We start from the raw sequence: 15,229 nt of genomic DNA, 5'->3' as shown, positions 1-15,229 counted from the left end.
AAGTTTAAAATAGTATTATTATGAGTATAATGAATTGTCTCTATAGATTGTGTTGAAGCGATATTATGTAGTGTTAGTTTTGTACACATAACATGTTTATATTAAGAATGTTAAGCTCGATAACTTCAAGTTATAAGTATATGGTAGATATGTGCATATAGATATACATGTTTACTTTGGTTAGAATTGCTATGCTAATATTTCCTACTTAAATTAGAGAAAAATCACTGAGAGTTTTACTCAGCGTAAAGTTTGTTTTCTTCACACATGATAACTCTTAAAAAAAAGTTATATTTCATGCTTTTAGACCTAGGTTGAGGAACCCATGCAAGATATCTAAAAATCCTATAGACACAAAAAAAGTAACTTGAGGTTTTGATCTCGCGAGAGGCAAGCTATTTTAGAACTCTTCTATGCAGTAAAGTAGATATAATTTTACCAAGGCATTATTGACAGTAAGGGTCGATTCTGGGTAATTCTGACCTTCCGAATCAACATCACTCTATCCTTATTCTTTGTCGTAGTATCTTTGTCATAATATATTTAGTTGTTTATTTCTTTGTTTACTTTCTATTCAGATAATCACTCTAGTTATTTCCATTACATTTCTACTCTCATTTTGCCATAGCATTTTTAGTTATTAATTAATTCCATGTATTGCTTACATCATTACTCCACTAATTGTGATTGCATATATATCATTGACTTTGTCATAGCATTAATCACATTTTATCATAATAACTTGATCACTATTGTGTCTCAATCTGATCCTTGTGGGAACGATACTCACATATCAATTTATTACTTGATTTGACGTGTAAACTTGCACAAATCACATATCATATTCACACACGACAAGTTTTTGGCGCCGTTGCTGGGGAATGACAATTTGGTGAATTTTGGTTCGGTTATTTTACTTAGTAGTTTTATTTAACTTAATTTATTTACTTTTTTACAGGTTTTCCATCAGTGCATGAGAAAAGGCATTCATGCTAACACAAAATACCTTTTTGATCCGAAGATTGATAGAACCTTGCAGAGAAACAGAAAAGAATTGAGAAAAATGGCTGGAAATAAGAATGATCTTAATGGTAATCCAAATGATCACAATGAAAATCCTTCCATTGGACGTGTGGTGGATGATCGAGATAGGCCAATTAGAGAGCATGTCGTGCGAATGCTAGATGATCTGAATCTACAGATAGTTAGACCAAATATGAGCAGAAATTGGTAATGTTTCAGATGTTACAAATCGTAGGACAATTCGGTGAACTCCCCACTGAAGATCCATGATTACATTTAAGACTCTTTCTAGAAGGATGCAATTCATTCAAACAGCAAGGTGTTCCCGAAGACACCTTGAGACTTAAGTTAATCCCGTATCCTTTAAGGGATCGTGCGACAGCATGGCTAAATGTTTTTCCGTCGGAAACAGTGGCATCATGGAATGATCTTTTCCAGAGTTTTTTGCTATCGTATAATCCCCTAAATATGAATGCCAATATGAGAAATGACATCACATCTTTTTGACAAATGGAGGATGAGATACTATATGAGGCTTGGGAATGATTTAAGGAGTTAATTCAAAAATGTTTGATGCATGGATTCCAACACTGGACTCAAATGGAGATGTTTTACAATTGGTTGAATGCGCACACAAGGATGGTAGTTGATGCGTCTGCCAATGGAACGTTGTTGGACAAAACTTATAATGAAGCATACGAGATCTTGGAAAAGATTGCCAACAACGATTATTAGTATCCAGCCACTAGAGTTGGGACGGGTAAGAGAGTTGTCGGTACCATCGAGCTTGATGCAATCACTTCGTTAATAACCTATGTATCTTTTCTAACTAATATGATTAAAACCATGAAAAATCCAATTGTAGTCCATGAGATGAAATCAGCAGAGTTGTCATGTGTTTATTGTGGGGAAAATCATGTGTTTGAAGAATGCCCATCAAACCCAACATTAGTATACTACATAGTTAATTCCAATTGACATAGCAATCCATATTCCAACACCTACAATCTAGGGTGGAAGCAACACCTGAATTTTAGTTGGGGTAATCACGGTGCAGGAAATTTTAACAATGTTACAAGACAGAATATCAACAATACACCACCTAGTTATGTTCAACCTATGCCGAGGCAAAATACTCAATACGGTCAAGCATCATCTTCTACTTCCATTGAAATTTTGTTAAAGGAATATACGGTCAAGAATGATGTTGTAATTCAGAGTTAGGTTACTTCTCTCTAAGCGCTTGAAAATCAAGTAGGGAAAATAGTGAATGCTCTAAATTCAAGGCCACAAGGAGCATTGCCAAGTGACACCGAGAATTCAAGAACACAAGGCAAGGAGTACTGCAAGGCTATCACCCTTTGAAGCAGGACTCAGTTGAGTGATGTTGTTCACGATGCCGTGGTAGGAGAGGATAATGCAAGTAACAACTAGGTAAAGATACCAAAACCATCTGAAAAATATACTACACTTGAGAAGGGTAAGCAGAAGAATGTTGTGGCAGAGTCAAATCAGGTTGCGAACAAAAATGCCACAGTAAAACAATATCTGCAATTAGAAGGACAACCACCTCTACCTTTTCCACAGCGATTCCATAATTTCGAGCAAGATGCTCAGTTTAAAAGATTTTTGGAGGTTTTTGTATGAGCCTAATTTAGCTCGGGGCCCAAAATCAAACCAAACAAACCTAAACCCAAACCCAACTAAATTAAACCAATTACAAAGAGCAGGTCCAAAACCAAATGTCCCAAAAAAATAAAATAAAAAAACCTAATGGCCCAGCGGTCCAACACCTAAACAAAACAAAACAAACCCTAGCCCCTAACCCTTTTCAGCTGCTGTCGCCGCACTTTTCCCACACGCGCCTCCGTACCGCCACATCAACCTCCGTACATAGCTGGTGTACGACCCATGTACCTGCAAAACAAACACGCATACATAGAGGCAAAGAAACGAGCATTGTATTTTCCTTTTTCTTTTCGGCTATAAAAGCCACAAAATAGTGATGTATTACTTTTTTGACAAAGGAATCAAAACGGAAGAAAAAAGAAATCTTTTGAAGATGGTCTTTTTATTTTTTTCTTTCCATTTTGTTTTATTTATTTATTTTTATTTTTTCAAAAGAGAACAAACAAAAATAGTAAAAACGGGGGAAGATCTTACTTTTTTTTTATTTTTTTGTCGTCATGGAGGGAGTTGAGGTCATCATCTCTGATGAAAGATGGAATTTTTGAGTCAAGGAAGTCGAAAAGCCAAAAAAGATGGACTTTTTCAATTTTCTGATCACCGTAGACGGTGACCGGCGGTCCCACGGTAGTCCGGCAACCGGAATTTGACCGAAGGAGAAGAGAGTGAGAGGGACTGAGAGAGAGCGCTCTAATTTTTTTTAAAAAAAAGGGGGATAGAATGAAATTTTTTAAAAAATAGCTTTTATAGGCTATGTAATACGATGTCGTTTAGGGTTGATCTCAATAGCCCTAAAACGACACCGTATTGGCCTCTTGCCCCTTAAACCCGAGTGTTGACCCAACCCACAAGGGGGATCCGCGTGTTTTTTCTGTTATGGGCTATTTACGCCCCTAGCCCTTTCGAGTTTTTGATTTGTTTCAGTTTAGTCCTTTTGTGTACTTTTTTATTTTAAATCGAACCACGGAATTTGTTTAGCATTTCAAATATGTCCCTGGTTCGCTGATCCCCTGGGGAAAGGACATGTGTCCAAGGATTGGATTTATTTCCCATTCGGCCCTCGGATCTTTGCATGCATTTCATTTAGGCCCTGGTCCCTTTTTTTCTTTCCTTTTAAGTTTTGCCCTTTAATTTTATTTTAATTTCAATTCGGTCCTGAGACCATTTAACTTCAAATTTTTCTTTATTTATTTATTTTTTTACAAACTGTTTTGTTTGTTATTTTATATTTATTTGTTTAGTCCTTTTTTAATCAAATGCCTTATTTATTTACTTTATTTGCTTAATATTTCCCTTATTTCATTTTCACATTTTTATTTATTATTTTCCTTATTTTTTTTATTTTACTTTTACTACTTTCAATATATATTTCAATTATTATCATTATTGTGGTTGTTAGTTATAGTATTATTGTTATTATTATTGTTACTATATTATCATTTGCATTATTATGAGTATCATCATTTATGTGTATTAACTTTATGATTCATTAATATTAACGCTATGTATGTTATATTTTATTATGCACATTATGTCATTGTTGCTTTAAATGTATGTTGCACTATCATTATTAGCCACATATAACCCTTTCAAAGTTTTAAACGATTTCTTTTAAAACATAATCAAATAAACTACACATATATTATTTTTAGATATTTCATCAACTTTCACCCGAATCCATAAAAGGGGAAATATTTAAAATCAAGTATTTTGCATTTTGGAGAATTGAGAAATCGTACCCTAACTTACGGGGTTTCAATTTTCTCATTAAACCTAAATAGCCAAATATTCTTTTAATTCGTAAAATACGTGAAATTTCAATAAAAATTAAAGGCAAGCTTATTCTCGAAGGTTCAAATGTCGCATCCTAACTTACGGGATGTGGCATTTTTTTTATCGCGGGACAAGAGGGCTTTTGATGCTCGTTTCAATTTAGTTCAAGCATTTTTTAAATTAACATTAATAAAAAAGGGATTTTATTTTAGAATCTTTTCAAAACTTCAACTTTCGATATTAAGACATTAAGTAATCAACTAGGTACCAATTTTGGGCTTGTCGAGGGTGCTAATCCTTCCTTGTGCGTAACCAACTCCCGAACCTGTTTTCTGGATTTTGTAGACCAAAAATTATCGTTTTAGTAAATTTAAAATTTTATTAAAATGATTAAATTATGAGGTGATTCGATCACACCTAAATAAAAAGGATTGGTGGCGACTCTATTTTCGTTTTTAAATAAAAAAGTCAACCCTTTTACAAAAAAATGGTTTCGACAGCATGGCGACTCCATTTTCGTTTTTAAATAAAAAAGTCGACCTCTTTTACAAAAAATGGTTTCAACAGTTCTGAAACAACTCCACATTAATATACCGCTAGTCGAAGCTTTGGAGCAAATGCCCAATTTCATGAAAATCATGAAAGACATACTATCAAATAAACACAGGTTGGGAGAATTTGATATTGTTGCTCTCACTGAATGGTGAACAGTAATGTTGATAAATAAGCTACCTCTAAAGAAGGTAGGACTTGGGAAAGCGAGACCTACCACAGTGACCTTGCAATTGGCTGACCGATCTTACGCCCATCTAGAAGGTAAAATTGAAGATGTATTGGTAATGGTGGATAAATTTATCTTTCCCACAGATTTTCTTATTTTAAAATGTGAAGCTGACCATGATGTACCAATTATTCTTGGAATACCATTTCTTGCTACTGGAAGGACCCTAATTGATGTACAGAAAGCCAAGCTAACCATGAGAGTGAATGACCAGTAGGTTACTTTTAATGTGTTTAATGCGTTAAAATGCACGTATGAGAATGAGGAATGTCACGCCATTAACTTGATCGAAACAGCAGTGGACAAATTCTCAAAGTTTTGCTACAAACAATTCTGACAGTGAAGACGATTTGATGGAGCAAGGTGACATAATAAGTTTTGAAGAGCTTTGTGAATTTATGGAAGCCCAGCAGATAGTGGATAGGCTAAGGAAGAAATTTTGAAGCCTTGAATTTATCATATCGATCTTTTAAGCCTCCTAAACCATTTGTAGAGGAATCTCCCATACTAAAGTTAAAGCCTCTGCCACAATATTTGAAACATGTGTATTTGGGAAATAACAATACTTTGCCAATTGTAATTTCTACTAAGCTAACACTAGAGCAAGAAGACAGGTTGTTAGAAGTGTTACGGTCCAAAAGAGCACTGGGTTGGACCCTTGCTGATATAAAGGGAATTAGCCCTACATTTTGTATGCACAAAATTTTGTTGGAAGATTGTCATAGCAAAATTTTGTAACATGACTAAATCGCTTAATATGGTTTCCATTAAAAAAAAGGAAAAAGAAAAAAAAGAGAATAAATATATGAAAATGTGAATAATATATGGGCTTAAAGCAAGTGACTTTTGTTTAGGTAATGAATGAACTAAGTGAATAAAAAGATATTTGCTATAGGACGAAAGAAAGAATGCATGGGTACTTAGGAAATTTTGTTCTTAGGGAGAAATTTTTGCACTGCCTTTGTTGAACAAACCTTTTAAATTTGAACTAGTTTTAGGAAAAGAGAATATTGCTCAGAACGAAGGTATAAATTATTTTTTGAATAGCTAGGCAATACAAGAAAGAGTTTTTGCTAAGGCAAAATGGGTGCATTCATACATTTAAGTGGTTTGTTGAACAAACCTTTTAAATTTGAACTAGTTTTAGGAAAAGAGAATATTGCTCAGAACGAAGGTATAAATTATTTTTTGAATAGCTAGGCAATACAAGAAAGAGTTTTTGCTAAGGCAAAATGGGTGCATTCATACATTTAAGTGTATTTTGCTTTAGGACAAGCAATAACTCAAGTTTGAGGGTGTGATAACTCTTGAAAAGAGTTATATTTCTCTTGTACTTAAGTACATTTTTTTTGCATTTTAGGACATTTTAGTTTGTATTTTTAATATTAAATTAGGACTTGGACTGTATTAGAATTAGGTGCTTTTAATCGCTTGTGGTAGAGTTGTTTTTTTTTTATGTGTGTGTGTGTGTGTGCTGGTGTGGCAAGAACATGTTTTGGAATGAGGAAATAAAAGAGTGAAGTTTTGTCAGGGCAAAGTGCAGAAAATTTGCCAGCATGAATGCCGTGGCAATACCGGGAAGACTAAGTCAACAATTTTCGTGCAACAGTCCCAACTCAAATTCAAACTTGTACCAGATAAATCCCCTTAAAAGAGGAGAAGATAATCACGAGCTGTTAGCCGACCCTAGCCTAATCTATCTATAAAAGCCGATGAAGGGGACCTTACAAAGGGAAAAAAAGTGGGAGAGATCCTTAAACGTGAATAAGGGTTCGACTACGCAAAGGAAAGGAAGCCTAAGACAATCTTTCTTAGCCACCACAGGACATTGTCCTGCCGAAGTATGGACTGTGCAATCGAAAGCTCTTTCCCGAAGTTCTTTCGTTATTTCCATTAGTGTTCCTTCGAAAGATTGAATTGAAGTAGTTGAACATAATGTCGGATAATATTTTGGTTTGGAATTTTATTTCCCAACCCATGAGCTAATCTCATAGGTTTGGAATTGCTTTCGATGAAACCTTAAACTGGTTTTATGGATGCAGTATATATCTAATTTACTTTATTGTTTCATTTGATTATTCTTATTTCTTAATTAAAATGCAAACGACCTCTAGACATAGAAGACTGTTCGCATACTTATAAATTGATTCTAATTCCGAAAGGGTTGGATTGGTTGGATTAAAATTAAATGAAATGAGCAAGTATTCGATAGACACTTGTAGTCGACTCTAGACATAGAGTCACGATCATACAAAAGGAACCCATGCAAGATTTCTAAAAAGCCTATAAACACGGGCAAGGTAACTTGAGGTTTTTCTCCCGCGAGAGGCAGGCTATTTTAGTAATCTTATGTGCAGTAAAGTAGATACGATTTTGCCAAGGCATTATTGACAGTAAGTGTCGATTATGGGTAATCCCGACCTTCCGAACCAACAGCACTCTATCCTTATTTTTTGTCATAGTATCTTTGCCACAACATATTTAGTTCTTTATTTCTTTGTTTACATTCTATTCGGATAATCACTCACGTTATTGCCATTATATTTCTACTCTCATTTTGCCATAGCATTTTTAGTTGTTCATTAATTCCATGTATTGCTTACATCATTACTCCACTAATTGCCACTGCATATTTATCATTGACTTTTCTATAGCATTAATTGTATTTTATTATATAACTTGACCACTTTTGTGCCTCAATCCGATTCTCGTGAGAACGATACTCACTCATCACTTTATTACTTAATTCGACGTGTATACTTGCACAAATTGCATATCATATTCACACGCGACAGCTCACGGGCTAGATTTAATTTAAGATTTTTGGGCATAGACTTCAGCATCCAATCCACAATCCCAGCCTCATTCATGTTTGTTAGTTTTCAACATTGCGTATATTTTGGTATGTACCTAATAGGTTAGGTTTGTGGTAGTTGAATGATTTTATAATCAAATGTTATATCTTATATTCTAGTATTAACATACATATGGTTGATATGCATACGTATAAAAGTATATGCAAATTGTAATTCTCATAGTTTGATAAATGTGTAAGATGTGATGATTCCTTAATTGAAATGCTTCTATGACCTTAATAAATGGTGGATTGTTGAATGAAATTAGGTGCATACATAAATGAAATATAGATTTACTTTATTATGATTAAGGAATGTATATTTGTTTGATAATTATCATAGAAATTGTATAACTTAATTGTGAATTGATCGTAGTTGCTCTGACAATGAATGTGACACACTATAGCTCGGACCCAATGATCTGGTCGAGTATAGGGTTTTACATAAATATTTCTTACAACTATTTATTACACTAATTATTCAACTCAAGTTACATATTTCCAAGGTTTCCAAAATCGAACTAGTGTCTAACCAGTCAGGCCCCAAATCTCGACATCCAACAGATTCAACCAATTCATTTAATTCGACTAAATAAATTATTAAAAAAATTTTAAATAAAAAATTTGATTCAGCCACCCAATTCAACAGATTTTTATCTCGATCAAACCAGTTTGTACCAGTTCCTAGGTTAACCAATCTAATTAGTTTCTTCAGACCAGTACCCTGGTCGATTTTCATTCCAATTGACCGATTCGGTCTGATTCAAACAACATTGCATATTTCTTAAGGTAAAGTTTGGAAAATCCAAGGGTACTTACCTATTTCAATGACAAAAAAATGCTCCTCTTTGTCATCTAAATACTAGAATTCTCTTAACATCTTCTCAAAGTCCTATTTTCCACTCATCAAAAAAATATAAACAAAAATATTAATGCACATTCTCTAACAACATTTCCTTACTAAATATTTCAAATAAATAAGGTGGAGATGTTGAAACCATGAATTATTATCTTGGTTGAAGATTTCTCTCTCTAGTTTCAACTTTTCTCACTAAACTACAAAACCCTAGGTCTTGAATGAAGATGCTGGTGGTAAAAAACAATAATAAGTTTGTTTTTATTGGAAAAATCGGTTTGAAAAAAGGTGAAAAAGTGCACAACATAATTTTAAAAGTTTCTTTCGAAATCGACCAGTTGTGATGTTTATAGTAATAAACCTATTTACTTGGATCATACTTGTATTTTGTATGAGGCGGATTAAATCATTCTCGACTTTCAACCACTCGATCTTCTCCACTATCCTCAATCTCATTTTGCTAGAATGTGGACTCTATTCGCAAAAGGATAAAAGGCGTTATTTGAAATTTTATGCCAAAAATCGAAAGGCCAATTCCATCAAAAGATAGAATTTATTTGATGATGGGATAAGCACTTTCATTTTTCCACAAAGTCTGCATATGACCAGCTGAGTGATGATAAAACCGACATGGAGTCGGTATGTGGAAGTTGATGTGGAAATTACAATGTTCGTAAAGGGTAAAGCTTTTCATGTGGTTAGCGACTCAAAATAAAGTATTAACAAATGAGGTGAGAACTTGGAGGGGTCTCACTGTGGATTCTTGTTGTGTAATATGTGGTAATGGGGTGGAGACTATTGACCATATTTTACGCTTTTCTTTCCTACTATCTCAGTTTGGATGCAACTTATAAGACTTTAGATGACAGATGCTTTCGTGGGTATGCCGATCAAGGATTAGTTCTTTGCTAATATTACAAGGGCAGAACAATTTGCGTAAGAGTAAAAAAACTGGGAGAATTTTTTCAGTGCAATCTGCTAGGTGCTTTGGAAGCAAAGAAGTAGCAGAATTTTTGCTCTTGATACTTTTAAACAGGGTAATGTTATACATGTTGCTCGTTGCTTGTGTAGGGTGCAGGCTGGTACATTGCAAGGTAATACTTCATATGAGGATCATGATTATATCACTATCCATTTGTCTAAGCCAAATGAGTGATGGTTGAAGGTAAATTTGGATAAGGTAAGGAATCTAGATTCTGGCTTTGCTACTAGCGATAGTTTGGTGAGGGATCATGATGGGAATTGGCATGCTGGCTACGCAAGGAATATTGGCATTTGCTTGATTTTAGAAGCGGAGATATAGGGTGCCTACGATGGCCTACTGTTAGCATAAGAACAGGGAGCGAGAAGGGTTATACTCGACGCAGATAGTATGGATGTTGTTGCTTTATTACAGCAATCGAAGGTGGATGTTCCGAGTTTGGCTATTGATTGAGATGTTTGGAGATTACTTGGGAGAAATTGGGAGGTGAAGATAATTCATGGTTATAGGGAAGGAAATCGTGTTGTTGATACGCTAGCCAACTATGCGTTCAAGCTTCCTATTGGGTACCATCGGTTCTTGCAGCCACCATACGAGGCTTTGCAGGTGATCCACGATGATGTGAGCAGCATTAAGAAAACACGGGCAAAAGCGCGCTTACATGGAAGCGCTTTATTAAAGTGCGCTGACGTGGACACTATTTACAAATTATAGGAGAAAAAAATGTTGAGATGGATCTGTTTGTCTAGTTTTTCTCTAAAAACGATTCCAGCTCAGCGCGTTTTATAAAAAACAGACCATTTCAATAAATATCAGGCAAAATTGCCCATTTTCGTAACTTTTTTTAGAAATAAGCCTTTTCTGGTAAATTAGTCAAACTAATTTATGAAAAAATTATAATTAACAGTAACATAAAGAATTTTATTATAATAATAAGAAGAAGAATAATTTAAAAAAGTCTTATAAATTATAATGGAAGTATAATAATTAAGTTATGTTTAAAGTAATTTATCTAATATGATTTAAAAGGTAAGGAGAAAAGAATAATTTACCTAAAGTGAAAATAAGTGCTTTAAATGGGAAGCGTCATTTGTCAAAAGTTGTAACGTGAACACATTAAACACATTTATTTATTTAGAACCTTGTAATATATATATGATTAGTTTGGTATAATAGTAAACAAAGGTGGGGAAGGGTGGGCAAAATTATATTTATTTATTTATTTCGGTCCCAAAATTATTAATTTAGAAATTATTAATTATTAATTTTTTATATATTCTTTAAATTTTTTATATTTTCTTAAAATATAAATTTTGAGTTGTTATAAATATTTTAAATTTTGAAAGTTTTTGTAATTTTTGTTGAGAGAGACTAATTTGCTCATTTTCAAAATAGATAAGGACCAAAAGATATTTACATCAATCTGTTATTCGAATTATTTAACTTATTCGAATTGTAAAATTCAACTCGAATCAAAATCGAAATTCAAGTTACTTATTCGAGTTGACTCGAATAACTCGATTCGATTAACTTGAAATTCAAAATGTTTTTTTTTTCAAATCGAAACAAGTTTTACTTACCTTTATTGACAAGTGTCTTACGAGAGTATGGTATAGTAAAATATTTAAATAATAATAATATGAATTTTTCAGAACTATTTGTCAAATAAAACAATACATTATCAATGTACCAAAGACTTACTTTTATTATTATCATTATTATTACTATCCAAAAACCTCAATTTTCTTTCGGCCCATTTTGGCATTACTTTTATCCTTCCAAAATTAAATTCTTCCCCAAAAATATTTAAAGCCAAATATATAAATGAAGAAAACCATGACAATCCATTTCATCTCTTATGCAACCTTTTCTAATCCCTATTTTCTCCTTTATAGGGTTTTATTTTTTATAAAAATTATACAATTTTTAGTTGTTTTAAATTTTTATAATTTATTAAAATCTTATAATTTTTCAAGTTTTTCTTTTTATAAGTCATTTAATAACGTGACACAATTTCAGCGTGCCATATTATCACCTATTAATGAGATGTTAAAAGAAGAATTAAAATATTTAATAAAACCCTAATTCAGGGATTAATGTAAACAAAAATTTAACATCAAGTTCTAAAAATCAAATTAAAAATTAAATGTTGTTTTATTTTTATATATTTATCACTCTAATAAAATTAATAATTCTTTTACAATTATTAAAATTGTTCGATTTTTAATATGCAATGATTAAAAAAAACATGAACCCTATATGATAGCCTGATAGTCAAGAGTATTCACTGCTTCCATAAATGTGACCTGAAATTAAATCGCGCTAGTCACATTTATTGTTCGGACTATTACCTGTTATTGAAATTAAAAAAGAAAAAAATTGGAGAATACATCGACAGTCCTTGAAAGCAATGAGTGAGATAAATAAATGAAGGAAGAATGTCTTTTTGTGAAAAATTCATTTATTCTGAAACCCGCAGTGAAACTGCCAAACAGAAGAAAGATGGCAATTTTCATACCTCCTATTTTATGTTCTCATCATCTTATATTTAAATTATTTAATAAATATTATAAAAATAGGATTATTGTCATATTAATGTTTTATTTTCAGTATGTGTCGGACGCGGTCAAATTTTGAAGTCATTAAAAGCTTATATTAATGTAAATGGAATTTTGGTTGAGATGGTAATTTTGTTTTAAAATTAAAACTATTCATAAGTTTGATGCTGTTGCAATCAAATCTAATATTAATATATTTTACATTTAGAGATAAAACTAAAATTTTTAAGGGATCGAAATTAAATTGTAGTTTTTATGATAATAAAAATTATAATTTTATTATTTTAATAGTTTATATTTTTATAAATTTTAAAGGATTAAATTAAATTTTTATATTTTTAGAGGGGACAAAGTGTAATTTTATCTTTACTAATTTAAAATTTTAAAAATCTTAAAGGGCTTAAATAAAAAACTTTCTATTTTAAAGGGGACCGAGGCCCCTGCCACCCCTAGTTTTGCCATTTTTTATGTTTATCTGACTCTAACTTGAAATAAGGATTTGAAATTTTGTTAATGTATGTTTATATTTGTAAATAACTAATTCAAACCTATTTTAAGTCTGCTCATATTATTTTTAAAATATATATTGTTTTTAATTTAATTTTTAATATTTTAGATTATTTTTCATTAAAATTTCAATTTTAGACATCTTAACATATTTTTAATTTTTACATAATATCATATTATTATGTATTTAATTTAATAAAATATAAATCTATTACAAAAAGTATAAAAAAGGCCAGGCTAAATCTAGCTCAAGCCTTGAATATTGAATCCTAAGCCCGATCAATATTTAAACAAGCTTTTTTTTTTCACAAGTTCATTTTTGAGTCTTGTACTTTTATTCAAATTGTTTCGTTTTCAACTAACTTTTGAGCTTAAGGGGATAACTTGAATTGTGAATATACCTATTAAAAACTATGATGTTAAGTTTAAAGCGTAAACTTTTCTTTTATTTTTATAAAAATAATGTAACATATTTTGTAAAAAAAAATTAATTAAAATTTTGAATTAATGATATGTTTTTGGTTCAACTAATCCGACCACTCGAACTGGCCGAATTCAAATAACCATAGCAGTGAGTTTATTTAAGGATGACAATGGAGTGGGGTGAGAGAAAATATTGCTAAATCCACCATCACTCCCCAATTGACATACTCTACTTCACCACCCACCCCATTCCACCATGGATGCATAATTTTGAAATCCACTACCACTTCCATAGATGTTGGATACATCCAACCCCACCCCCGTCCCAGTCTCACTCTACTTTGTTTCAATTTAATTTTTGTAACTTATTTTTAGTATTTTCAATTTTTTAAAGTCAACTAAATGTTTAAAAATAATTCTTCAAAAAAATAAAATATATAGATTTTTTTTCTATATTGCATTATTACACTTTAACCTTTTTAATAGTTTATATATACAATAATGAAATGGTAATTTCTATAGTGGAGCAGATTGAGGTGACAACAATTACTATAACAGCTTCATATCCACTATCCAACCGCTCTACCGGTATTCACTTTTTAAAAAATCATTTTGTTCCTACTATATTTTAATTTTTTCTTTAATTCCACATCAACATATATATTTTGAAAATTAACAATTGGGGTAAGATATAAGAAATTTCAAAAGAAATTCATGTGAAGACTAGCATAGTTTTCAATTGATTAGTGATTTAAACCGAAGTACAACATATTATTAATAATAGTAAAAAACTCACCCAACAATTTCAAATTAAAGCATATGAAGATGAAATCTCCAAATCGAGTGTAACATACAAATTAAAATTTTAATTTGATAATCTAGGGATGAAAAAATATAATAAATATTTTTATTGAATCAAGATATATGTGATAAAAAATAATAATCTTTTCAAATTGGAAAGCGACAGTGAAACTTGGTTCTCATGCAAAACCTCAGCTCACCAAGTCATCCCCTACGTGTCTCCATATGACACCCGTCTCTCCCTTTATAAAAATCCCGCATCCTCCCCGATATCTTCCCCACCTTTCTCCATCTTTATTTTTCACTTTCCACACACTTAACTTAATTAACCAAGCTCGTAAGCTGTTTTCATCAATGGCCGACCGTGACCGCTCTTACCGGTTTGACCAGGTTGTTCGTGGTGATAGAACGAACTATCAAAGTGGACCATCAACAACCCAAGTTCTAACCGTCCTCACCCTCCTTCCCATCGGCGGCACTCTCCTTGCATTAGCCGGGCTAACCCTCACCGGCACCGTCATCGGCCTATGCGTGGCAACGCCACTCTTCGTCATCTTCAGCCCGGTTCTGCTCCCAGCTGCCATCGCGGTTTTCATGGCTGTGGCCGGTTTCTTGTCGTCCGGGGCTTTTGGGTTGACGGGGCTGTCCTCGCTCTCCTACGTATTTAACCGCTTCAGACAGGCGACTGGCACCGAGCAGCTCGACGCGGACCGGGCCAAGAGGGGCATGCAAGATATGGTGGGGTATGTGGGACAAAAGACTAAGGAAGCTGGGCAGACTATCGAAAACAAGGCTCATGAGGGTGGTAGGACATGAATATGAACCATGGAAGGTTGCTTTGCTTCCTTGTAAAATGTACTTTAAGTGTGTTTCATTTTCGAGAAGTCTTTCGTCTTTGCGATTTTCGTGCGTGTTGATTTTATCTTCTTCTTTTTCTCTAGTTGTGAAATAATGGGTAATATACTAATATATTAGATTTGTGGTA

General features: G+C 32.8%; 1 protein-coding gene and 1 non-coding gene across 2 annotated transcripts; one reads left to right on the top strand and one right to left on the bottom strand.

Annotated features, from left to right (window-relative positions):
* Positions 1–1,500: 1,500 nt before the first annotated feature.
* Positions 1,501–1,607, bottom strand: LOC128032972 (small nucleolar RNA R71). The gene has a single exon (XR_008189311.1). It is a non-coding gene; the product is annotated as a small nucleolar RNA R71 (small nucleolar RNA).
* A 12,906-nt stretch (positions 1,608–14,513) lies between these two features.
* On the top strand, positions 14,514–15,229 carry LOC105798351 (oleosin 16.4 kDa). Its single transcript, XM_012628386.2, has one exon. The coding sequence runs from the start codon at positions 14,599–14,601 to the stop codon at positions 15,058–15,060; it is 462 nt and encodes a 153-aa protein (XP_012483840.1). The 5' UTR covers positions 14,514–14,598; the 3' UTR covers positions 15,061–15,229.

Source organism: Gossypium raimondii, chromosome 9 (genome assembly GCF_025698545.1).
Source record: "Gossypium raimondii isolate GPD5lz chromosome 9, ASM2569854v1, whole genome shotgun sequence".
Lineage (NCBI taxonomy): Eukaryota > Viridiplantae > Streptophyta > Magnoliopsida > Malvales > Malvaceae > Gossypium > Gossypium raimondii.
The sequence above is the reverse complement of the archived record's forward strand: the minus strand, read 5'-3'. Positions and strand labels throughout refer to the sequence as shown.

Coding starts and splice junctions, on each gene's coding strand:
- LOC105798351 (XM_012628386.2), top strand. CDS start 14,599: ATGGCCGACCGTGACCGCTCTTACCGGTTTGACCAGGTTGTTCGTGGT.